The sequence below is a fragment of the Phacochoerus africanus genome, chromosome 11 (genome assembly GCF_016906955.1).
Source record: "Phacochoerus africanus isolate WHEZ1 chromosome 11, ROS_Pafr_v1, whole genome shotgun sequence".
NCBI lineage: Eukaryota > Metazoa > Chordata > Mammalia > Artiodactyla > Suidae > Phacochoerus > Phacochoerus africanus.
In genome coordinates, this window is record NC_062554.1 from 92491918 (window position 1) to 92519365 (window position 27448).

Genomic DNA, 27448 nt, shown 5'->3' on the forward strand with positions numbered 1-27448 from the left:
GTTATACTCTTGGCCAAACTATAAACTTCCTTTCACCTGTCACTTGTCACACCCAGCCCAGGCAAAAGTTAGCCCTCTGTTTTCTTGGTGCCTGAACTCCTACCTCTGGTTGGTGCTAGAGAAAAACCTCACAATAGGCTGTACCCCACACAGCAATCCTACTTGCCCTCTTCTTGCTGAGTATATTCAACCTTTACAACTTTCCCACTTCTTCCCCGAGACAGAAGATCTTGGTGGATGATCTCTCTCTCTTTTTTTTTTTTTTTTTAATTGCATAAACAAAATGGAAACCACCTGGTTTGGAAGCTTCTTGGGAAGCTCCCCAAATGGGAGGGAGCCTCTCCCAGGTTACCAGTCTACAATCCTGTACCTGGATCTTTTACCTCCTCCTTCCCTCTTGCTATAACAAAGGAGGCATCTGGTTCTTAAAATTAATTACCTACTTACACACTATACTTTGGCTCCTATGTCCTCTCACTTCTTAAGAACCTTACTTTATTATAATTTTTATCCTTTCTTTGCCCAATCTCTCCCTCAACTGACTCTTTCTAGTGGGCATGTACATGTCAAGTGTCTTTAATTTCACTAATGGCTTTCTTAAAGCCACCCCCCTCCCTCTTGCTTCAAAGAGCCTTTGCTTTCTGTCTCTTTGACCTCCAGATCACTTTTTTGTTTTTTCATTGCTCTGCTCCAGGTGCGTGGAACAGTGTCCAGAACTTTAATAGGTACTTAGATGTTGAATGAATATTAAATGTATCTCTTCCCTCTTTTACTATTTGCATAATAGTAAAATGTCATGTAAGCTTTATGAGGACAGGGGCTTGTCTTACCTTTGTCGCCAGTACTTAGAACCAAGCCTGATCCTTATTAGGTGCTTAATAAATATCTTTTGAATGTTGAATGAATGAACAAATGGAGTCACTGATGTCCGCCTCCGGCCAGGCACCACTGCATTCATCTTGGAGAGATAGTAATGAGTGATGGCTTGAAGCAATTAAGGACCTTTGTGGTGACGTTGAGACATAGGAATTGAACATGGGCAGCCTGGATGAAAACCAGGAGTCCTAGTTCTAGACCAACTAGAGGCTAGAAGCAGAATTGCCCTGATTCGTGCCCCCTGTTGAAAGCAGGTATGTTTCAAGGAGGCAAAGGCTGTGAAAACAGGTATAAAGTTTATTGTTAGAGTCACACCACAACATGTGGGAGAGCATGCAGAGAAGTAGTTTACCTATTTAAGCCAAAAGCAAAGCAGTAATACACACACTAAAGACAAGCGCAGGTGCCAGCAAGCCCCTCTGAGTGAGGAGAGCGCCAGAGAGGTGATTTAAATCACTTAAATAGGATAGTTCTTCCGGGTCTTTGTTTACCTTTGGTCAATTATCTTTATCTCTCACATCTGACTGGACATAGGACCCTCCCCAACAAGTTTGCATATTTTGGCAAAATGGATTCCAGAGCAGAGGGTGCCGGGATGGTATTAGGACTTATTTACAGCCTCATTTACAGCCTGGTGCCCCCTCCCTTTTTGACCCCTGGGAGTCTCACTGCACATGTGTAATTGGCAAGTTCTCCTTGACTCCAGGAGTGATGGATGTGGTCACCTTATCTTTCTACTCCAGCACCTGATCTGTTACAACTTTTTTTTTGTCTTTTTTTGTTGTTGTTGTTGTTGTTGTTGCTATTTCTTGGGCCGCTCCCGCGGCATATGGAGGTTCCCAGGCTAGGGGTTGAATTGGAGCTGTAGCCACCGGCCTATGCCAGGGCCACAGCAACTCGGGATCCGAGCCGCGTCTGCAACCTACACCACAGCTCATGGCAACGCCGGATCGTTAACCCACTGAGCAAGGGCAGGGACCGAACCTGCAACCTCATGGTTCCTAGTCGGATTCGTTAACCACTGTGCCACGACGGGAACTCCTGTTACAACTTTTGTTAATTGTGTCATTTTGAGCCTCATAACAGCTGTGTGAGGCTCTCTGTATATGAATATTTTCCTCATTTTATAAATGTAGAAACTGAGGCTCAAGAGACTAAGAGGTTTTTGTTTTTGTTTTTGTTTTCCTCCACAAAATCTTTCCAGTAAATGCCAGAGCTGGGACATTGCACATTGCTCTGGGGCTTTCATGCTCAGCGTTATGTTACCATGTTACTCAAATCTTCTTCATCTTTTTTTTTTGTCTTTTTAGGGCAACACCCCGAGGCATATGGAAGTTCCCAGACTAGGGATGGAATGGGAGATACAGCTGCCAGCCACAGCCACAGCCATAGCAACTCAGGATCCAAACCACGTCTGCAGTCTACCCCATAGTTGATGGCAACACTGGATCCTTAGCTCACTGAGTGAGGCCAGGGATCGAACCAAGTCCTCATGGATACTAGTTGGGTTCATTAACTGCTGAGCCACGACGGGAACTCGTGTCTTTAGATGAGGTGAACATACTGAAAAGATGATGCCAGTTGTCCTATAGAATGCATCCTCTCCTGGACTATTTTTATTGCTTACTTATGGCCTTATTTATCTTGTTTTTCCATACCTTGCATTTATTTAAAAATTTTTTTAATTTATTTTTTTTCTTTTTACAGCTGTACCGGCAGTATATGGAAATTCCTGGGCCAGGGGTCAAATTGGAGCTGCAGCTGCTAGTCTATACTACATCCCTGGCAACCCTGGATCCAACCCATATCTGCAACCTGTGCTGCAGCTTGAGGCAATATGGATCCTTAACTCATAGAGCAAGGCCAGGGATCAGCCCTAATCCTCACAGACACTATACTGGGTTCTTAACCTATTGAGCCACAGCAGGAACTCCCACACCTTGCATTTCTTAAAGCCTGGAAGTTAAGTCTAGAGGTTTTTACAACATTCATGTTAAAATATTTTTGGTAAGGAATGTACATGGGGAATGCTGTGTACTTCATGAACCATCACATCAGGAACCATCACATGTTAAGGTGTTGTACTTTTTTTGGCACTAAGTTTGATCACTTGGTGAGGGTGAGGATAGATTGGGTCCTCCCTCTGTGGTAGAGGGGTCTCTGCCCCCTTGCAACTATGAGGGGTGTTGGGGTATCATGGGAATGTGATCCTTCTCCTAATAATTACTGTATCCACTGGTGATCCCATGCCTCAGGTTCTTGAAACAGTGGTCTCTCTTATTCTCTAGGATGTTGCTCTGTCTCAGATTCCTTCTTGTATTTTTCACCAGTGGTCTTTGGCTGATTTGCCTACACATGTGTAAGACTGCATTAACTAGTTCTCCCTTGACATTACAGCTGCCTCTAGAAACCATCATCTGTGATGTAGGCCTTTGGCTGCAGCTCCAATTTGACCCCTAGCCTGGAAACTTGCATATACCGTGGGTGCAGCCCTAAAAAAGAAAAAAAAAAAAGTTTCTGGGCTGGGAATTGAACCCACTCCACAGCAGTGACAATGCTGTATCCTTAATCACTAGGCCACCAGGGAACTCCTCAGCAGGGTACTCTAAAGCAACAAAGCATGTTTCTTCAATGGTGTCCTCAGAAGGGCCTTTGGTAATCAAGATTTTTGTTGACTGAAAAAATCTGGAGAGGAAAAGTGGGTTCTATTCTTGGAAATCAGAGCCACAAATACTGCATTTCTGGGACTCCCCGTCGTGGCTCAGTGGTTAATGAATCTGACTAGGAACCATGAGGTTTTGGGTTCGATCCCTGGCCTTGCTCAGTGGGTTAAAGATCCGGCGTTGCCATGAGCTGTGGTGTAGGTCAAAGATGCGGCTCGGATTCCGCTTTGCTGTGGCTGTAGTGTAGGCTGTTGGCTACAGCTCCGATTAGACCCCTAGCCTGGGAACGTCCATATGCCGCAGGAGCGGCCCAAGAAATGGCAAAAAGACCAAAAAAAAAAAAAAAAACTGCATTTCTATTATTATGCCATTTTAGATTTTTTTATTTTCCCAGAACGTCCTATGCCTCTCATCAAACCCTCATCTATAAGACGAAAAGGCAGAAGAAATCAGGCATGTTCAAGATGGTATAGTTGTAAATTGGTGCAACCAATATGGAAAATAGTGTGGAGGTTCCTCAAAAAAGTAAGAATAGAAATACTCTGATCTATACCCCTGGTTATAGATCTCAAGAAAATGAAAATACTAATTCGGAGAATTTATACACACCCCAGTGTTCTAAGCATATTTACAATAGCCAAGATATGGAAGCAACTCAAGTGTCCATTAGATGAATAAAGAAAATGTGGTGTGCACATAACATACACACAGTGGAATACTACTCAGCCATGAATAAGAATTTAATTCTACCATTTGCAGCAACATGATGGACCTGAACGGTATTATGCTTAGTGAAATAAGTCATGTAGAGAAAGACAAATACTTTGTTATCACTTAAATGTGGAATCTAAAAGATAAATGAATGGATATAATAAACAGACTCACAGAGGTAGAGATTAAACTAGTGTTACCAGTGGGGAAAAGGAAGGGAGGAAGGGCAAGATAGAGGTGGGGGATTTAGAGGTACAAACAACTGTATAAATCTGTATAAAATAAATAACCTCTGGAGTTCCCTTGTAGTACAGTGGGTTAAGGATCCAGCATTGTGACTTAAGTGGTGAAAAAGTTCCAAGGATATAAAGTACAGCACAGGAGACATAGCTTGTATTTTTTTTTTGTCTTTTGTCTTTTTTGTTGTTGTTGTTGTTGTTGCTATTTCTTGGGCCGCTCCCGCAGCATATGGAGGTTCCCAGGCTAGGGGTCGAATCGGAGCTGTAGCCACCGGCCTACGACAGAGCCACAGCAACGCGGGATCCGAGCCAAATCTGCAACCTACACCACAGCTCACGGCAACGCCGGATCGTTAACCCACTGAGCAAGGGCAGGGACCGAACCTGCAACCTCATGGTTCCTAGTCGGATTCGTTAACCACTGCACCACGACGGGAACTCCAGCTTGTATTTTATAATAACTTTAAATGGAGTATAGCCTATAAAACCACTGAATCATTGTGTTGTATGCCTGAAACTAATGTAATATTGTAAGTCAACTATACTTCAGTTAACTAAAAAAGACAGAGTCCCTTATAAAGAGAGCAGCTCAGAACTTGAAGAATCAAATGTTTTCTTTACCAAAAAAAATTTTTTTAGGGCTGTACCCATGACATATGGTAATTCCCAGGCTAAGGACTAAATCAGAGCCATAGCCACCAGCCTACACCATAGCCACAGCAACGTGGGATCTGAGCTGCATTTTTACCTACTCCCACAGCTCACAGCAGTGTTGCATACTTAATCCACTGAGTGAGGCCAGGGATCAAACCCACATCCTCCTGGAAACTAGTTGGGTTCTTAATCCACTGAGCCACAACAGAACTCCTCAATTGTCATTTCTAGTTAGGTCATTGGAATAGTTTGACTAAGACCAGGGTGGTGGCAGTAGTGAAGTCTGAGCACTGTTTAGATTTTGGTTCTATTTGAAAAGCAGAGCAAGTCACCCATGAAACTGTGCTAACTGTTCTTTTTCTTTTTTCTCTTTTTTAGTTTCGCTATTCAAACTGGCTTGATAGATTGTATATGTTGCTGGGGACTACGGCTGCCATCATCCATGGAGCTGGACTGCCCCTCATGATGCTGGTTTTTGGAGAAATGACAGATAGCTTCGCAAGTATAGGAAATATGGGAAATTTAACTTTTCCAAATATGAGTTATGCAAGTAAGTATTGTTTCTGGGACTGGTTTTTTTTGGAAACTTGAAGACGAATCAGTCACTATAAATGAAGTTTGTGGAGCTGTTACTAAATGTGCACTAGGGGTGTTTAGTGCTGTGGGAGGTGGAGGGGTCTGAACTGTAGCTCATATTTGCGATGAATTTGAGAAGATAATATTCACCAGCATTAGAATATACAGTGGAAGTGCTAGTGAGAGATACAGAGAAGAGAGAGCTCTATGAAGTCAGAAGTAGCCCAGACAGTTTCAGGAAAAGGTTTAGGAACTGGATCTGGATTTTGAATGATAAATAGGAATCAGTAAGAATAAGTAGAGATTCTCATGTGTAAGAGATAGTCCTCCAAGATGATTCTAAAGCTTTTAGCCTAAGATGCTGGATGTACTGGATGCAGTTACCATCAGTTGAGTTGAGAAAGTTGGAAGGAGAGTAGGTTTGGTGGTAAATACCACAAATTTAATTTTGGACATTGTCATAGGTTGGGCTTTTTGGAAACACGTGAAAATGGAGACATGGGAATAGGAGAAGTATGTGTGTGTGTTTTAGGAGTTTTAGGATAGGAGCAGCTTTTTAGCATGGGAGAAATAGCAGCTTCCTTTGTTTTTGTTTTTTTTGGGTTTTTTTTTTTTTTGGCTGCACCTGCAGCATGTGGACAATCCCAGATCAGGAGTCAAACCTTTGTCACAGCAGTGACTGCCACTGCAGTGGCAATGCGGCACCTGTAACTCGCTGTACCACAAGGAAATTTCAATAGCAGCTTGTGTGTATGCTCATGAAGATGATCCAAAAGAGCAGAGAAAGTGGTGCTTTTCGAGAAAGGGAAAAGATTTGTTTGATTGATATCCTTGAGAAAGGATAGGTGTCTTGCGCTCAAGATTGGAATCTTGCCTCAAGTAGCAGCACAAATAGTTCTTCCACAGTAACTGCTGGGAGGAGAGAGTATTTGAGCGTCATTGCCCACAAGTGGGTGGATAGGACCTGAGAATTTGTGAAGTTTTCTTATCACTTCAGTTTTCTCAGTCAAGTAGGAAGCAGGAGTTTGGGCTGATAAAAGGGAGAATGGGAAAGTGAATGGATGATGGACATAATTTGGGTGTTAAGCACACACATTTTCTGACTGGCCTGAGGAGGGACTTGTTGATAGTTTCAAGCTTCCAAGTCACCTTTGGTTGACCATCGATTGATGTAACTGAACTATCCAAAGACTTACTACCTGGTGTGCCCTCAAGGGCAGAAACAAAGGCCTGCTTGAGAACATACTCTATAGTGATAGTATGTAACTTAAAAAATTTTTTAATTGAAGGATAATTGATTTACAGTGTTTAAGGTGTATAGCAAAGTGATGCAGTTATACATACACATTCATCTACACATATATGTACATATTTATATTGTTTTTTTCAGATTCTTTTCCATTATAGGTTATTATAAGATATTGAGTATCATTCCCTGTGTTACAGAGTAGGTCCTTCTTACTTATCTGTTTTACATGTAGTCATGTGTATATGTTAATTTCAAGTTCTTAATTTATCTCTCCCCACCAGTGACCCTTCAACTTTTGGACTGTAAGGTCTCTGGTGAGTGCTCTGTCTCCTTTCCCCCAGAAACATGCACATAAATGTTCACAAGTTGGGGTATTTATGGATCCTTTGATACCTGTCTTTGTGATCCTGAAGAGCACATTTTTACCCAGAGGCATGACTACTTCTGTTCTGTGAATTCAGGCCATGAGTTGGGCTAGAAAATTTTGTAGCATGTTCAAGCTCAGCAAAATTCTGCATTTATTATGCCCCTTCATGCATGGCATTCAAAGGGACCTGCCCAAATACGTCATACCACATTTGGATTGGCATCTTTCTTTCATACTATTCACCAAAAGGAAGTGCTTGGTACTTGCTAAATTCTCTGGTTCCCATGAAGGCTATATTTGGCAATATTCTTTGCAGTTAGTTCTCTTACCATCTTATAGGACATCAGGAAGTCTGAATCAGCAAACAAGTAGGTTTATGACCAGGTAATGAGTGTCCTAGACTAAAACTTATAGTAGAGGTTGCATGTAGCCTTTGAAAAGTCATGAAAGGATATAAAACAAGGGAGTGGCAAAAAGGAGTGGTGGTGAGAGAAAGATATTACCATTAATATTATTATTACTGCTTTTTAGGGCCATATCTGCGGCATATGGAAATTCCCAGGCTAGGGGTTGAGTCAGTGCTGCAGCTGCCAGCCTACACCACAGCCACAGCAACGTGGGATCTGAGCCACATCTGAGACCTACACCACAGCTTATGGTAACCGTGGATCCTTAACCCACTGAGGAGGCCAGGGATCGAACCAGCATCTTCATGGATACTAATTGGGTTCATTACCGCTGAGCCACAATGGGAACTCCTACCTTTATTTTTTTATCTAGTATTTATCTTTAAATAGGTTCAGTTGTGACCCAGAACATGTTTATTTTGTGCCTGAGAGAGGTACTGTGCTAATCAGACTTGGTTGTCACCTACTCTTGGAAGCCTCCCGTGATTTCTATACATGAAGCCAGGTATCCATCCTTTCCTTCCCAAGCAGTTGGTTATAGCTCTGTAAACACAGATAATTAATGTAACACCCCCCCCACACACACTGTAGGATCATGGTGTGTGTCTGGACTTCATAAAAGTGGGTAGGATCAGAATGGACATAGATGTACATGTAAGGTTTGCTCAGCTACCACAGAGCATGGAAAGATTTGATTCTTCCCCTGTAAGGTGGTAAGAGAACTATCTCCAGCAAACCAAATCCCTATGCCTTAGACACTCTAACTTTTTTTCTTTTTGCCCTTCCCCAGGTAGAACATCATGGCCTCTCCTTGGGGAGGTGGGGAAATAGGTACAAGAGCCTCCTTGTTGGACAAGAAGTTTTCCTTACTTAAGAAGGCTTGGATTTGCTAAGGCTCTAGAAAGCCTGAGAGTTTTACACTAAATATGGTGTTTAACTAGATAGTTCTAAAACCTTTTTGAAAAATCAAATCCTTCTCTGCTATAAGAGATCCCTCATTATTTTTCTCTTCTCCTAATGCCTTTCTCTAATTATCAGACAGCAGCCTTTGTCCTCTTTTTGTTGTGGGTATGATCTCCTGACATCCTGCCCCCATCAGTCCTCATCCTGTTGTTACATTTTGCCTTTGCTTTAAAGTCTCTCTTGACTTGGGCCTCGAGAACTCTCTAGTCCTGCCACACACCACTTGTATGAACAAAGCTTAACTGCTACCAAACTTCTGACTTACTCTATGAATTCGGAATCTTCCTTATGAGACTATTCACTACGTGAAAATGATCCTGGATAAAGATGATTGGATTTTAGATGTATTGTGTTAATGGTGACAGGTTGGGTACAAATGTAAATGATGATTCAGAAATGAGAATGAATCTTGGCGACATTAGAGTTGAAGGGATCATAAATCTCATGGGCTAAGATGTGGAAAAAAGTAGAAGGAATGGGGAGTTCTAAGCCTTGAAGAAAGACTAAATTTTTTTAACATTTAAAAAAATTTTTTTTTAAATTTTAGGGCTGAACCTGTGACACATGGGAGTTCCTGGGCTAGGGGTCCAATCAGAGCTGCAGCTGCTGTTCTACACCACATCTCTCAGCAAAGCTGGATCCTTAACCCACTGAGTGAGGCTAGGGATCACACCTGTGACCTTATGGATACTAGTCAGGTTTGTTTCCACAGAGCCATAATGGGAACTCAGAAAGACTCAATTTCTAACAATAACTAAAGCTAACATTTATTTAACATTAATATGTGCTAAGCACTGCACTGTGCTTAGTGCTTTACATGTATTAACTCCTTTATTTCTAAAGGATTCAAATGCCTTATGAGGCTGATAGTGTTATTATCTATACAGGTGAGGAAACCAGGGCCCAGAGAGAGTTGAGTAAATTTAAATTGCATGAGGTCATAGAATTAGTAATTAGTTAGTATTTGAATCCATGCAGACCAGATGCAAGTCCATGCAATGAAAAAGACAGAAGGACATGGAGAAAGGAAGACATGGAGGATTACAAGGTGGTTCCATGTATGGTACATCTACAAAGGTGGCTTTTCTCTTTCTCCATAGCTATATCATGATTGGTTCTGTTTAGTCTCCTCCTAGATGGTGGGCTCAGGAATGGAGGAAATGATACACTCAAGTCAGATTAATAATTGAGAGAATGGCATTCCCATCATGGCGCAGCAGAAACAAATCCAACTAGCATCCATGAGGATGCGGGTTTGATCCCTGGCCTCACTCAGTGGGTTAAGGATCCAGCGCTGCCATGAGCTGCGGTGTACGTCGCAGACAAGGCTTGGATCTGGCATTGCTGTGGTGTGATATAGGCCGGCAGCTACAGCTCCAGTTCAACCCCTAGCCTGGGAACTTCCATATGCCATAGTGTGGCTCTAAAAGGCAACAATAATAATAATAATGAGAGAAAAAGTGGAAGTAATTTATCTCTATCATTGACCATTTCTACTCTCACTGTTCTAATACTCATATGAGGACCATGAAAACTATTCGTAAAATGCCAGTCCTCAAAATAATATGTCTATTCTGCTGCTTAAACTATGAGCGTATAAATCATATGCAGACCTTGAAAGTGTATTTCAAGACTTTGGTGAAAACATTGCCATCTCTGTCCTCAAGGGCGACATCATGAGTATGCTCCAAACTAGAATGTTAGCTAATACTAAGTACTTCATAAACATTTCCATAATGGATCTGTTTTCATTTGCTCAAGGCTTTCCTCTGCTGCTAACCATTTCATTGGAAAAATTCTTAGAAATCAGTTTCTGGAAAATTGAGTCTCAAATAATGACAAAATATTTTGAACTATGTTGTGTAGTGTGACAGTTTATTTTTTAAGTTTGAGTTAAAACTTAAGATAGGACTGGTTTTTCTAGAAGAGTAATAGTAGTGTAATATAGTCAGATTTTGTGTTATTGTTGGGGAAATGCTTCTTGAAGCAAAAAGTAGATGAGTTACAGTGTAATCTCTGCAATATATTACAAAGGGCAGCAAAAAAAAAAAAAATATATATATATAGTAACTGACCCCATTCTAAGTGTTTAAGAAGTGGAATGAATAAATGAAAGACCAACTCACAGAATTGTGTAGGTGAAAATGTGCCTAGAAAATTATCTGGCCCAAAGCTGTAATTTTACAGATGTAGAAACCAGAGGCAGTGTGGCCACAATGGAATTGCTAGGGGACGGAGAGCTGAGTACCTGTGTCAGGGATCCTGCCTTTATTTTAGTATTTTTTTCCACTGTACTGGTGGGTTTCATACTCTGCCTAAAATTCTTTTTTTTTAGGGGGGTGCTGTTCCCCATAGTGTGTAGAAGTTCCTGGGTTAGCGACCCAAGCCCCTACAGTGGCAACCTTAATTGGCTACACTGCAAGGGAACTCCAAACTCTGCCTAAAATTGAAGCAAATGCCAGCACTTTTCTCTTGGTCTTTCCTCTCCCCAAGGGTGCTATATTATAGATTTGCATATTGGTGTCCCAGGCAGGTCAGCCATGGGGCACAGTTCTTCAGGCCAAAGGTATGTAAGAGCATACATAAAATTGTGGCTGCCAGAGTCATCTCTGTCACCTGCAATAAGCCCAGCCACACTGAGTGGCAGGCCAGTGCCAGAGGGATTGATCATCTTGGCAGAAAGTCCAAATTCCTCTTGCTTGTGGTTGAGGGAGCTTCTTGCATGAGAAGACTGGAAAAACTGGAATCATGATGTTCTTGAGCTAGAATGGACCTTGCAGATCATTAAGGAAGTTTACTAACTTCCTTAGAGAATCCCCCTTTGTAAATAACATCTCTCTTGGACACTCACTGGGTAAAACAGCTCAACTTTCTTAGTTGAAAGTGGTGGAGGGGAGCCCAGAGCCAGAATCTCTGCTGAGTGTCCCTCTCCTACCCACCTGGAGCAGTGCTGAAGTCACTCCAAAAGGAGCCACCACACTTGACCCGGTTGCAGCCTGTGCCTAGAGCCATCCTCCTCTCTTCCTAACTCCTCTCTGTGCTTCCACTCTTGTACCCCCATATAAATTTCTTTTTTTTTTTTTTTTTTTAGGGCTGTGCCAGCGGCATATGGAGGTTCCCAGGCTAGGGGTCCATTCGGAGCTTTAGCCGCCAGCCTACACCATAGCCACAGGAAGACTGGATTCTTTTTTTCTTTTTTTTTTTTTTTGGCTTTTGTCTTTGTTGTTGTTGTTGTTGTTGTTGCTATTTCTTTGTCCGCTCCCTCGGCATATGGAGGTTCCCAGGCTAGGGGTTGAATCGGAGCTGTAGCCACCGGCCTACGCCAGAGCCACAGCAATGCGGGATCCGAGCCGCGTCTGCAACCTACACCACAGCTCACGGCAACGCCGGATCATTAACCCACTGAGCAAGGGCAGGGACCAAACCCACAACCTCATGGTTCCTAGTCGGATTCGTTAACCACTGCGCCACGACGGGAACTCCAAGACTAGATTCTTAACCCACTGAGTGAGGTCACTGACCACTGAGTGAGGCCAGAGATCTAACCCGTGTCCTCATGGATACTAGTTGCTTTTGTTAACCACTGAGCTGGGACTGGAACTCCCATTTCTCCTTGTATAGGCATACATCAGGTCATATCTCTTCTGGTGGTTTTCCATGGCCTGGAGTGAATACAAATGACTTCTGTTGGTCTGTGTGGCCCACGGGATAGGGCCCCTTCTTGCCCTGTCAGTCTCATTGCTCATTGCCTACTCAGTACAGCCCACCTACAATGACCTCTCTGTTCTGTGAGGACTCCCATCTCCCTCCTGGCTTGGGGCCATGTAGAACCTGCCCTGTTGCTCTAACAGTTTCTTAGCATTCATTTCTCCCTCACCAAGACCTTTGTCCCCAACCCACCCCAGTTACTTCAGCACCACTGCTTTATTTACATTTTAAGAGTTATTACTCTGGGAGTTCCCATTGTGGCTTAGTGGTAATGAACCTGACTAGTATCCCTGAGAACACAGGTTTGTCAATGGTCAGTGACCTCAGCCAGTAGGTTAAAGATCCAGCATCTCTGTGAGCTGTGGCATAGGTCCCAGGTCCATTTTGACCCTTACCCTGGAAACATCCATGTGCTACAAGTGTGGCTCTTAAGAAAAAGTTATTACTCTAAAATTATCTTGTTTATTGGTTTACTTATTGATTACAGCTTCTCAAATGGTAAGAAAGATTATAAGGGAAAAAAGGAAGTTCCTTAATATTTCAGCAGTGCTACCCTGTCACATGAAGTCTGGGGCCTGAAAGTGAAAGGACTTTCAGCTTGCACATAAATCCAATGAGATTGGATAAAATGACCCTCTCATTCTAGGTTGTGTCTGTGATATCTAGAACGATGCCTGGTGTGAAAGATGGTTAAAAACCACCTTTATAATATAATTTATAATTAGGAAATCACAAAAGTATCCATGTCACAGGCTTTTAATTCCTAGTATTCTTAAATGTTTAGTAGGTAAAACTGCTAAACTTAGATATTTGGGTCAGAGAAAAATGTAATGTGATCTCTAAATGGTATGGAATCTCTCATTGTGGTGATGGGCACTGTTTAGTTGTAGATTTCTTAGAAGTCTTGCTTGGTTTTAGAAAAGGCTTTTCTAGGAGTTCCCATCATGGCTCAGAGTAAACGAATCTGACTAGAATCCTTGAGGATGCTGGTTTGATCCCTGGCCTCAATCAGTGGGTTAAGGATCCAGCGTTGCCATGAGCTGTGGTGTAGGTTGAAGACGCAGCTTGGATCTGGTGTTGCTGTGATGTAGGCCAGTGGCTACAGCTGCTCTTTGACCTCTAGCCCGGGAACCTCCATATGTCATGGGGTGGCCCTTAAAAAAAAAAGCAGAAAAGACTTTTCTTACCCCAGCTAATAACATGGTGGTCTGAAGTACTGCTGTTTAATCCTACAATATATGAAACACTTAGATACAAAATAGGAGACTCATTGGTTGGAATCCTTTCATAAATGGTCTCCATGTGTAGCCGCTCTGTGAAGTCCTATAGATATTTGGTGTAGGGTCAGGTATGGCAGGGCAGGGTGTGCACGAAGGGTATAAGGTTAACTAGGACGTGTCCAGCTCTCTAGGCACTCACACTAGTAGGAGGAGGAGATGGATATAAACTATCCCAGTCTATTCTCACATTGAATTGTGTGTCATTTTCTCTAGTGTTGTGTGGGTTACTCTGCTAAGGCTAAGCTGCTTGAATGGAGGTCATAGTGAACTCATTCATAAAGGAAGTCTATTGAAGTCTTTTCCAGCCCAGAGAGTTTCTACATTTTCCCACTGAAAAGCATTATGAATTTTTAGATACTTTCCCCACATTCTTCTTTCAGATATCGGTCTGGGTAGTAACCCTTTGAGATCCATTCAAGTAAAAAGTTATTGGATTTGGACTTCCCACTGTGGTGCAACAGAATTGGCAGTGACTTGGAATGTGGGTTCAATCCCCGGTCTGGCACAGTAGGTTAAAGATCCAGCATTGATGCAGCTGTGGCTTGGCCCAAGGCTTCCGATTGGGTCTGATCCCTGGCCTGGGAACTCCCTATGCTGTGGAGCAGCAAAAAAGGGGGAAAAAAATGTTGTTGGACTCTACCATCTCTAACATCGTTTCAGCTTGAAAGTTTTGGTTTTCTGGAAAAATGCCTAAGAATAAGAGTTTTGTGAGAGGCTCATAGATGAGAGAAGAATCTCTGGGCCGGAGAGTATTCTCTGTTTTTTTTTTAAATTTAGTTTTATTGGGGTGTAGGTGACTGAAAATAGTAGTGTAGAGCAAAGTGAATCAATCATACATATTAATATATCCATTCTTTTTTTCCGATGTACATTACTACAAACTATTGAGTAGATTTTCTTGGGCTATACAGTAGGATCTCGTTAATGATCTATTTTATACATTAGTGTGTATATGTTATTCTCATCTCCCAATTCTTCCCTGACTCCCCATGACTTCACCTATGGTAAACCATAAGATTGGTTTTGAAGTCTGTGAGCTTGTTTCTGTTACTTATGTATATACGTATGTATATATGTATGTATGCATATATGTCTTTTTAGGGCCACACCTGTGTCATATGGAAGTTCCCAGGCTAGGGGTCTAATAGGAGCTGTAGCTGTCAGCCTATGCCACAGCCACAGCAACGCCAGATCGGAGTCTAGTCTGCGACCTACCCTACAGCTCATGGCAATGCTGGATCCTTAATCCACAGAGTAGGGCCAGGGATCGAACCTGCGTCCTCATGGTACTAGTTGAATTCGTTACTGCTGAGCTACAAGGGGAACTCCATATACTTGTTTTTAATGGAGGACAAAGAGACTTAATGGTGTATGTTTGTGGTTGATCTAGATTGTGTGAATTGCTCAGATAACATCACCACACTGGAGGAGAAAATGACAGTGTAAGTAGACATTTTCCTTATTGTTGCTAAGTTTTTCTGTTTCAATCCAATTGTAGCAATGTTTAAAATTTTGTTTTATCGGAGTTCCCATTGTGGCTCAGTAGAAACAAACCTGACTGGCATCTACGAGGATGCAGGTTGGATCCCTGGCCTTGCACAGTGGGTTAAGGATCTGGTGTTGCCGTGATCTGTGGTGTAGGTCGTAGACTCTCCTTGGATCTGGTATGGCTGTGGCTGTGGCGTAGGCCAGCAGCTGCAGCTCTGATTCCACCCCTAGCCTGGGAACTTCCATATGCCATGGTTGCGGCCCTAAAAAGATAAAAAAAATTTTTTTTGCATTACTGTAGTAAAGATTCAAAATTTTGAGAGCATCGTCATTTTTAGTTTTCTAGGTGGACAGTATGTAGAATTTTTTTTTTTTGGTAGTTTTCTTTAAGAATATATTTTACTGTATAAAATGTGCTAAAGTTAAGTCTGGTTTGGACTGATGTATGCATTTGTAAATATAGAATATCATCTACAAGGAAATTAGAGGAATTCAAAGTAGCCTTTTAAAATGCAACTAAATTAAGAATCACATTATTTGCAGTGGTTTTGTAATTATTAGTTTGCTTCCTATATATTTTCAGTCATGATATGATGAGATCAGTTAACAAGATTTTTTTTTCTAATTCTAAACAATTAAATAAAACATCCCAGAATAAATATAGTCTTTCTAACCTTATCTCATCTTGGGAGGCTTTCATTAATGATTTACTTAAAGTTTGCCCTCAGAACAGTTTATAAAACATGTCCAAAGGTAAAAGTTGGTGATTCAGAAGATAATGATTCTACATTATCTTATAAATATTCTCATGGATTTGAAGAAAATAGAGACATTTGACCACATTTTAAAAGATGAGAAGCCAGTACCTCCAAATATTCCTACAGAGAGGCATTTTAAAAAAAATTTATGAAAAACAATGTCATATCATTTTATAAATGCTTAGATATAAATGTATTTTGAGTAAACCTCAGCTGATTCATAGCACAATAACTCATTCTCAAAGCATGAATTCTACTTGTTAAATTTTAACTATCTCTGATGTATCATTAACACTTGGATAATAAGTATTGATTATCTAGTAACTAAAATTTCGTATTTTAATTACATCTTCTCTCATAAATACGTGGTGAATTACCAAATGTATACTTACCATGTATCCTGCTGGGTTTACTAAGTTGTGAATGTTGACATCAGCCACTTTTATAGTTTCTGTATGGTTCATACAAGCATTTTTGTTTGAAGGTGGCACGTAGCGAATAATTAAGACTGGGAAGGTTGGAATCCTGTATTTTCTTTTTTAGAATGTTTCTTTTTCCCTAAAAAGTAATGGCTTAGTGAAACATAAGAACTCTTTGCTTTTTTTCAGTATGAAGACTTAGATGAGGAAATATAAATCTAGCCTTTTTAGGTGATCAAGGATCTGGCTTTAGACATACTCATGTTTTTTATGCTTAGAATTTTAAACTAGAAGGACTACTATTTAACTCATGAAGCACTTCAGGATAACTTGGGCATGTCATATAAAATTACTTTTTATTTTCAGTTGTCTTTTGGCGTCTGCGGTCTGCCAGATTAATAGCCCAAAAGGCTAAGGGACTATTTCCATCTCTTGGTTCCACTTTCTGGCAAATGCTAGCACTATTTTCCACTCTAATGTCTGCAGAAACCATTGCAAGTGCCCATCAGCTGATAGGGAGGATACAGTAACTCAAGAACATGGGATAACAGTGGTAGATCTTACCGATGCTGGGATGCTTCAAGGCACCACACAAGTCTTTCACGGTAACTGGCCATCTCTGGGTGCAAACTGTATGCTGAGTATGGGCCCAAATGTATTTACACCTTATTGTGTTACAGTTCTTATCTCCATTTTACCAATTAGAAAACTGAGGCTTAGAAAGTTTAAAAGGAGTTCCTGTCCTGGCGCAGCAGAAACGAATCTGACTAGGAACCATGAGGTTGCGGGTTTGATCCCTGGCCTCACTCAGTGGGTTAAGGATCTGGCGTTGTTTTGGCTGTGGTATAGGCTGGCAGCAACAGCTCTGATTAGACCCCTAGCCTGGGAATGGCCATATGCCATGGGTGCGGCCCTGAAAAGACAAAGACAAAAAAATAAAATAAAATAGAAATTTTAAGCAGCTTGCCTAAGTTTACAAAACACATTTAAATGAAGAGCTGGGTTTTGAGCCAAGAGAGAAACCACATTTTTTTTTTTTTTTTTAATATCTGCATGTGTCATATGGAAGTTCCTGGGCCAAGTACTGAACCTGAGCCACAGCTGTGGCAATGCGGGATCTTTTAACCAACTGTGCTGGGCCAGGGAGCAAACCCATGCCTCCATAACAACCTGAGCCTCTTTGGTCAGATTCTTAACCTACTGCACCACAGCAGAAACTCCTGAAACCATGCTTTTCAGTGTCACATTATAACAGGGCAGCCACAGGTGGATACTGACCATCAATTCACATTGTTAAGGAAGGCACAATAGCCAGATAACTGAAAAAGCCAGGACTAGTGGTCTGCTGGGGAAAAGAGGGCATCAGTGAGAAAGCAGAGCCTGTGTAGTGTTCTTATTGTTTTTCAGGTACGCCTATTATTACTGTGGCATTGGTGCTGGTGTGCTTATTGCCGCTTATATCCAGGTTTCGTTCTGGTGCCTGGCAGCCGGAAGACAGATATACAAAATCAGAAAACAGTTTTTTCATGCTATCATGCGGCAGGAGATAGGCTGGTTTGATGTGCATGATGTTGGGGAGCTTAACACCCGGCTCACAGAGTAAGTACCTGGGTTTGCGTTGACCTCAGACGTGCTTCATCTTAATAGAATGAAGGTGATGTCATCTCATCTGCTAGGAGCTGTCAGTGTATCACTCAGAAGCAGTTATGAAACCAGATTGCTTCTGAGCTGCCACCATGTCTTATGCATGTTTTTGTACCCAGAACCCTGGCAGGGCATGAGGGCACTGAATTTGGGGTTGGATTTGCCAGACTCAAGGTATCCTCTGGGAGTGGGCATCAAAGCAGCAACATGATACTTCCTGAGCAAATTTCTGAGCAAATCCTACATGTAAATGTGTTTACTTCATGCTGAAAGGCAAACAAGCAACATGACTGGATTCAGGAAAAAAAGTTCTGTGTTCACAATCCTGATGTTTATTTCTAACTCTGTTCTTTTAGTGACGTCTCCAAAATTAATGAAGGAGTTGGTGACAAAATTGGAATGTTCTTTCAGTCAATAGCAACGTTCTTCACTGGTTTTATAGTAGGATTTACACGTGGTTGGAAGCTGACTCTAGTGATTCTGGCCATCAGTCCTGTTCTTGGTCTGTCAGCTGCTATCTGGGCAAAGGTAGGTGAAACCTGTGGATGCAGACTGTCTCCGCCTCTTGAAACACCCCTCTTACCATTTCCCACAGTGGAGGCTGTTTTTGTCACATGATGACCCTGACTCTAGACTTGATACTTGGTCTTGAATCTTCTGTTCAGCATCAGTGGGAATGAGATGCAATTTCACTGACTCCTCTACCTACCGAGACTCTGTGCTGTGCTGGGCTCTGCAGTTATTTGGGGAAGGGATGAGAAAGAGAGGAGTAGCTTCATCTCATTCTCTGCCTTTATATAAAAAGCATACTCTGCTCTTGAAGAGCTGTGTCCCCTGAGAGACAATTGCATGTTTCCAAGTAGAACTTCAAGTTCAATGTCTCATTCATTCAATTATTGATTTTAATGTTTTTGTAGATTGTAGTTAATTTGTAAATTGACTGAACAGTTTAGTCAGTGTTAGGAATGGTTCTGTGTTTATACATACTTAAATCTGCCGGAGTGAAAATCATTTTTAAAAAAGAGATCTTTTTTGGTCCCATATGCACATCAATCCTAAACCTCCCAGTCATGGAGGCAAAGCACTGCAAATGGCCTTCCACCTCCACACATAGACCTTTCTCTTTCGAGACTGAGCATGGGGTTAATTTGAGACAGATTTGATGGACGTATGGATAGTGGTGGAGAGATCGACCCGGTATGTAAGTTCTTAGAAAAAAAGAGAAGCTAGAGAAAGCACTACAATTTTACGTGGCAAAAAAAAAAAAAAAGATGTAAAATAATGGTGAGACAACCAAAGCCAAGCCTGACACAAAATAAATGGGGCTTAAAAAGCTTTTTTAAAATTGAAGTAGAGTTAGTAAGTTTTAAAAATTTAATCCTGTAGGATGGGTATTGTTTCATTACTGCAAACAATAACAGCCATTTTGGAGCATCTATTGTGTCAGGCAAATACTTAACCTTTCTGAAGTGTGGCTATTATCTCATTTAACAGAGGAAGAAAAGTTGAAGTTGTGAGGACTCTGTTAATTTGTTGCTGAGATCAACAGTGTTTAAATGGTGTTCTTGGTGGCTAAATTGCACCTCTGAATCAATCTGCTGAAATATGTGGCAAAAGCTTTTGTGTTAATTGATTTTTCTGTTTACTAGAGTATTAAGCAAGTCGGTAGCCTGTTCATATCAGTATTTGTGGAAAAACCTGTTTTAAAATGTATTGATGTTTATTCTAGTTACGTTAGGGAAAAACCTAGTGAGTGCATCTTTTAATAATTAAACATGCATTGCTTCACATACTGTTTATTTAATAAATGGTGCCTTAGGCTTATTGTTGGAAACCTAAGTGTTTTTTTTTTTGTTTTTGTTTTTCATTTTTATCAAAGTTTAATTGGCAAATTGTATATATTTAAAGTACACAACGTGATGTTTTGGTACGCATATACTTTGTGAAATGATTACACAGTCAAGCTAACATTCCCATCATCTCATGTAATTACCTTTTTTTTTTTGGTAAGTTGTATGTGTGCTTCAAGTCTACTTTCTTGGTGGAAACCTAAGTTTTAATTCACTCTGCCATAAACTTATGGTATGATTTCAAACAAATTTCTTAAATTATCTGGTCATCAGCCCTGTTAAAAAAGAGATGTGGCCCCGTTCAGGAAGCTGCTGTGTCCCTGTGAGCCTGAGGCTCTCATCTCTAACCCAGAGACACCTGGGGCAAGAGGGCAGAGCAGAAAGGGACACAGTCCCAGCAAGCTTCCTACTCCAGGAAGCCTCTTTTGACTTTTGCACCAGGGTCTGTGTCAGCAAGAGGGCACAGGTAGGGAAACCACCATATCCTGCCCTACTAGAGATAACCTTGTGGTCCAAGCTTAAGAAACCACTTCCACTCCCTCAGGTAGCAAAAGCAAGGGCTGGGAGGAGCCCCAGCAACTCTAGATCAACCATGCTGATGAAAATAATACCACAAAGACTCAGAATATAAAACTGTTACTGGAACCACAGCTCATAAAAATCGGTCAAGAATTGCATACTAAATCCAAACAGGGTAACTTCTTGCTAAAGAAGAAGATTTGAATAGAACCCAGACTCTCCTAACACAATAGACAAAGTATCCAGGTTATAATAAAGTGTCATTTGTGATACCAAGTACCAAGAAAATCACAGCTTGACTGAAGGAAGAAAACAACTGACCAAATGCTGAGATAATTCATATGTTAGAATTACTTGGCGTGGATTTTGGAACAGTAATCACAAAAATGCTTCACTAATCAGTTACAAGTTCTAATGCAACAAAAGAAAATAGAAAATATCGATGAAAAAGAAGTTATGGCAGCTCAGTATCAAAAAAACCTAATTGAAATGTGAGCAGAAGATTAAAATAGACATTTCTCCAAAGAAGACATACAGATGGCCAAAACACATGAAAAGATGTTCAGCACTGCAGAAATGCAAATCAAAACTGCATTGAGGTATTAACTCACACCAGTCAGAATGGCAATCATCAAAAATTTTGGAGAGGGTGTGGAGAAAAGGGAACCCTCCTACACTGTTGGTGGGAATGCAAATTGGTAAAACCACTATGGAGGTTTATTAAAAAACTACATATAGAACTACCGTATTATCTAGCAATCTTACTCATAGACACATATCCAGAGAAAACCATAATTTGAAAAGTTACATGCAAACCAATGTTGATTTTGGCCCTATGTGTAATAGCCAAGATATGGAAGCAACCTTAATGTCCACGAACAGAGGATTGGATAAAGAAGATGTGGTACATATACACAATGGAATATTACTCAGCCATAAAACGAATGAAACCATGCCATTTGTAGCAACGTGGATGGACTTAGGTATTATCATACTAAATGAAGTAAGTCAGAGAAAGACAAATGTCATATGAGATCACTAATATGTGAAATCTAACAAAAAATTATATAAAAGAACTCACAAAACAGAAACAGACTCCAGATTTTGAAACCAAATTCATGGTTACCAAAGGGGAAATGCAGGGTAGGAGGGATAAATTCGGAGTTTGGGATTGACTTATACACACTACTGCATGTAAAATAGCTAGGTAACAGGGACCTAATGAGTAGTATGAGGTAATCTACTTAATACTATGTAATAACCTGTATGGGAAAAGAATCTGAAAAAGAACAGATATATGTATATGTATAACTGATTTACTTTGCTGTACACCTGAAACTAACACAACTTTCTAAATCCACTATAGTCCAATAAAATTTATTTTTAAAAAAGGAAATTCACAAATTAAATAGCAGTATTATTTTCCAAGAGGTGATGAAAGTAATGAAAAGAGTGGGAGTTCCTGTTGCGGCGCAGCAGAAACGAATCCGACTAGGAACTATGAGGTTGCAGGTTCGATCCCTGGCCTTGCTCCATGGGTTAAGGATCTGGCATTGCTGCAGGCTGTGGTGTAGGTCACAGACAGTGCTAAGATCTGGCATTGCTATGGCTGTGGCATAGGCTGGCAGCTGTAACTCCTATTCGATCCCTAGCCTGGGAACCTCCATGTGCTGCAGGTTCGGACCTACAAAGCCAAAAAAAAAAAAAAGTAATGAAAAGAGTAATGCATACTTTGGAATGATGATAAAATATGTTCAACCTGTTGTAAGCATCAAAACTTGGCAAATGTGTAAAATACAGCAGAAAAAAATTATGAAGAAAGGACAAAATGAAATTAGAGAACTGGAAGATACAACAGAAATAAAAGTCATAATGAATGGGCTTAATTTTGTTGAGAGATGACAGGAGAGAATCAGTAGACCTGCAAATAGAACAATATAATTCACCCTTCCTGAATCAGAGAAAATATAAAGAGCCTCAGAGACCTATGGGACAATAACAAAAGACAGAACATTTTTTACCATCAGAGTGCCAGAAGAAAGGAGACAAGTGAGGCTGAAGCAGTATTGGAATAAATCATGGCTGAAAACTTCCAAGGTTTGTGAAAAACCAACCTTCATATCCAAGATGCTGAGCTAACTCTAAACAGAATAAACTCCAATAAGAACCTCTGATGTAAGTGCTATCATACAGTATTTTTCTTTCTCTTTCTGACTTTCTTCACTCAGTGTGAGAGTCTCTAGTTTCATCCATGTTGTTGCAAATAGCATTATTTTGTTCTTTTTTATGGCTGAGTAGTATTCCGTTGTGTATATATACTACATCTTCCTAATCCAATCATCTTTCAGTGGACATTTGGGTTGTTTCCATGTCTTAGCTATTTTGAATAGTGCTGCAATGAACATGTGGGTGCATGTGTCATTTTAAAGCAAAGTTTTGTCCTGATACATGCCCAAGAGTGGAACTATGTCTGGTCACTTAGGATGGAGCGTGATAATGTGAAAAAAAAAAAAAAAAGGATGTATACATGTATGTGTAACTGGATCACCATGCTGTACAGTAGAAAATTGACGAAACACTGTAAACCAGCTATAATGGGAAAAAAATCATGTATATAAAACCTCTGATAAGGCACATCATAATTAAACTATTAAAAACAAGTCAAAAAAATCTTGACATCAGCGAGAAAGCAAATGACAGATTGCCTGTAGGGAGGACCACTTTGTCTGACAGTATATTTCTCATTTGAAATCATGATGGTCACAAGGAAGTAGGTAGTATTTCTCAAGTGCTTAAGAAAAGAACTGTCATCTGTGTACACTATGGTAAAACTATTTCTTACTAGTGATTAGGAAACAAAGATATTCTTAGATCATAGAAAACTGAAGAATTTTTTGCAAGCATACTGAAGTTTTTCAGACAGAAGGAAAATGATAAAAGGCATATTAAAAGGGAAAAAGAACAACAGAAAGCAGAAATCTGGTTTTTCCTTTTCCTTAGGAGATTCCTAAATCATATTTAATGATTGAACCAAAAACTATAAATGGTAAAATGTTGATACCAATGGATATTTATAAGTCATATGTGAATAGTATCTAGAACAACCATTATGAAACCTAAGCAAAAAAGATATCTTCAAAAACACTGTGAATGAATCAAGATGGAATCCTAAAACTTAAGTAACTCTCAGAAAGGCAAGAAAAGAGAAGCAGAGTGAGAGTAGTAAATAAATAGAAAACAAAATGGTAGGCTTAACTGCTAATATGTTAATTACCTTAAATGTAAATAGTTCAAAAGTATCAGTCAAAAGAAAGATTGGTAGGCGTTCCCATTGTGGCTCACTGGGTAAGGACCTAACATAGTCTCTGTGAGGGTGTGGATTCAATCCCTGGCCTCAGTTAGTAGGTTAAGAGTCCTGTGTTGTCACAAGGTGCTGCTTAGGTTGCAGGTGTGGCTCAAATCTGGTGTTGCCATGGCTGTGAGGTTGCACTCAGCTTCAGCTCCAATTCAACCCCTAGCCCAAGAACTTTCATATGCCACAGCTGTGGCTATTAAAAAAAAAAAAAATAGTGGAGTGGGTTAAAAAAAAACCATGACCCAGAAACTCTGCTGCTTACAAGAAACTTCAAATTCAATAGCATAGGTCGAGTGGAAGTAAGAGGTTGGAAAAAGATACACCATGCAAACATAAATTTTTTTAAGGAATGGGTGTATTTATATCTGATAATATTAACTTCAGAAGAAAAAAAATTGCTACAAAAAAAGAGGAACATTACATGATAATAAAAGGGATCATTCCACCAGGAAGACATAATGATCGTAAATATGTATTCACCAAACAACACAGCCTCAAAATACATGAACTAAAAACTGAATGAGGTGAAGGGAGAAATTGAAAAACTGCAATTATTTTATTATCTTCTCTTAGCACTGATGGAATTACTAGACAGAAAATCAGCTAGACTCTAGGAGATGTGACCAACAATCAACCAATAGGATCTAACTGACATTCATTAACATTGTACCCAACAGCAGCAGAATACACATTAAACATTCACCAGTATAGATCATATCCTGGGCTATAAAGTAAACCTCAACAAATGTAAAATAATCGAAACTATAAAGTGTGTTTTTTCTGACAACAGTGGTATCCCACTAGAAACAAATAATAGAACAATGAGAAAAATCTCTAAACATCTGGGAATTAAACAATACCTTTTTTTTTTTTTTGGCCATGCCTGTGACAGATGGAAATTCCTGGGGCAGGGATCCAACCTGAGCCACAGCAGTAACAACACCAGATCCTTAACTGCTAGGCCATCAGGGTAATCCTAAATAATACATTTAAAAATAATCCATGGACTATAAAAGAAGTTTCAAAGGAAAAAATACATGTAGTTAAATGAAAACAAAAGCACAAAATATCAAAATATTTGGGATACAGCTAAAGAAGTATTGAGAGAAATTTATAGCATTAAATATCTACATTAGAAATGAGAATCTCAGTCAAAATAAGTTCCTACCTCAAGAAACTAAAAGAAGAGCAAAATACAGCCAAACCAAACAGAATAAGGTAATAATTAGGATGAGAACAGAAATCAGTGAACTTGAAATTAGGAAAATAACAGAATATCAATGAAGGAGTAAGCTGGTTCTTCAAAAAAAATAAAGTTAGCAAGACTGACAAAAATAAAAAGGAGACGCAAATTATAATATCAAGAACAAAAGAGAAGTTTTCTGGTGGTTCAGAGGGTTAAGGATCATTTTTGTCATTGCTGTGGCTCTGGGTACTTGCAGTGGCCTGGGTTCAGTTCCTGTCCCTGTCCCAGGAACTTCTGCATGCCGTGGGGGTGGCAAAAAAAAAAAAAAAAGACATTACTACAAACCCCCAGACATTAAAAATAATAAAATGAATATTATGAAAATATTTACCCTCATAAATTTGAATAACATTGATGGATTAATCTTAAATTTCTGGTTGGAATACTGTTCTGAAGTTCTGAAGATGTTAATTGTTTGGGGAACACTAGATGAAGGCAATATGGTATCTCACTGTATTGTTTCCTACATACAGTGAATGTAGGAAACAATATATGAATCTACAATTATCTGTATATGAATCTAAAATTATCTCAAAATAATGTTTTAAAAAATAAAACATATATAAATGACCTCAAAAGAAAATAAATCAAAACCCTATATTGAGGATTGGAAAAAAAAAGAGACAATTAAGGTTAAAACATCTGTAGTGGTCAAAAATACTGCTTCTGAATATATTAGTTTGAACAATATAAATTTGTCTATATTAACTTTTAACTTAGAGGAATAACAATTTCACATGCACTAACACGATTAGGCTTTGTTAAGAAATTAGCAGTCATTGAAAGAAGGGATGATGTAGTGATGCTTTACATAGTTTATATGGGTAATTGTAATAATGCAAGTACCACCATCCTAATTATATTAGAGGAGCAGTAAACTTGGCTTTTCATATCTCTGAGAATATTTTGGAAGTTTTTTTTTTCTTTCAACAGACATAATTTCTAAACAAAAAACAATACAAAACAATGAAGATTCTATCATAGTCTTGCCTAAGCATATGCTTATAATTATAAAAGTTGTAGAGGATCCAGGTTTATTGAATCACTCAGAATGGTATTTGATTTTTTTTTTCCCTCTTCTTTTTAGGGCCATGCCTATGGTATGTGGAAGTTCCTGGGCTAGGGGTCCAATCAGAGCCGCAGCTGCCAGCCCACACCACAGCCACAGCCACGCTGGTTACAAGCCACATCTGCAACCTACACCACAGCTTGCAACAATTCCGGATCCTTAACCCACTAAGCAAGGTCAGGGATCAAACCTGCATCCTCAAAGAGACTATTGGGTTCTTAACCCACTGAACTATAGTGGGAACTTCTGTGCTTTGTATTTTAATAAGTTAAAATAGCGTGTTTTGCAACTCCTAATTAAAAACATTTTTGGAGTCTTCCTGTTGTTGGTTGCCTCCAATCTGGCAAGTGTGGTGAGGCAGCCCTAGGAAGGTCACTTTGAGAGGTCAGGAAGGCCTAGTGTATCACTGGTTATTACTTTGGGTACCGAAGAGGAAGGTACATACAACAAAATATCTGCACATGGAACATACTTAATATTTTTGCCTTCACCCACCCGTTCCTGTATTTTTGATAGCTCCTTTTACTTTGGTGCATAGCAAAGGAAGAAATGCACTACTAAAATTAAAAAAAAAAAAACAACTTTGAAGTTTTTATGACAAGAAGGAATAAACTGTTTTACCTATAGAAGTGGGTCCACAAATGCTATAAATTATTTATTGGAAGAGTGTAATACTCTTTTCTCAGAATTTTATTTGAATTGCTTGTGTGTAAAATTTAGTTAGATGGTTGGCTAGTCAGGCATTCCAGGTAAAAATAATAACCTTAATCCTTTCCCCATGACAGTTGATCTGATTTTTATCACAAGGCCCTCTGGGATGCCAGAGGAGTCCACATGTCAGTAGTTGGTTTTGGAGAGAGATTGACTCTGATGGCCGTGAATTCATGCTTTGGAGCCATATGGACTCAGCTTGAATTCTGGATATTTCACTGACTGGGAAATGACTTGTTCTCTTCATGCGTTCATTTTCTCATGTATTGAGTGGGGAAAACAATACCTACTTCACTGTGCAATGGAGAAGAATAAATGAGACCCTCTGCATAAAAAGGACCCATTACTGTCCCTTCCGTAGAAGAAACAAATGCTCAGGAACCACTGATCAAAGAAACATCCATAAAACAAAGACCTCCCTGGTAGCTGAATGTGCTGCTCAGGAACCCCAGCAAAGGGAACTCTGCTTCACAGTGCTATACACCTGATATGAACACAATGTTGTTAATCAGCTATACTTCAATTTTTAAAAAAAGTTAATTTGAAATCTTAAAAAGGGGGACCTCTGTTTCCCAGACATGTGAAAACTTCTTGAAGTCCTGTCACCACACACTGCTTGGTCCTCTGCATTCTTCTGCCTCCTATGTTGGCATTTCTGAACCAGAGTACCATCAGCAGTGGTTACGTTGAGTACAC

General features: G+C 39.9%; 1 protein-coding gene across 1 annotated transcript in view; it reads left to right on the forward strand.

Moving 5' to 3' along the window:
• Positions 1–27448, forward strand: part of LOC125111160 (ATP-dependent translocase ABCB1) — a 92590-nt gene that overhangs the window by 10372 nt on the left and 54770 nt on the right. The window contains exons 4-7 of the mRNA XM_047752999.1: positions 5522–5693; positions 15084–15135; positions 17766–17957; positions 18359–18530. Coding sequence (XP_047608955.1) covers positions 5522–5693; positions 15084–15135; positions 17766–17957; positions 18359–18530 — 588 coding nt within the window. The remainder of the gene's footprint in view (positions 1–5521; positions 5694–15083; positions 15136–17765; positions 17958–18358; positions 18531–27448) is intronic.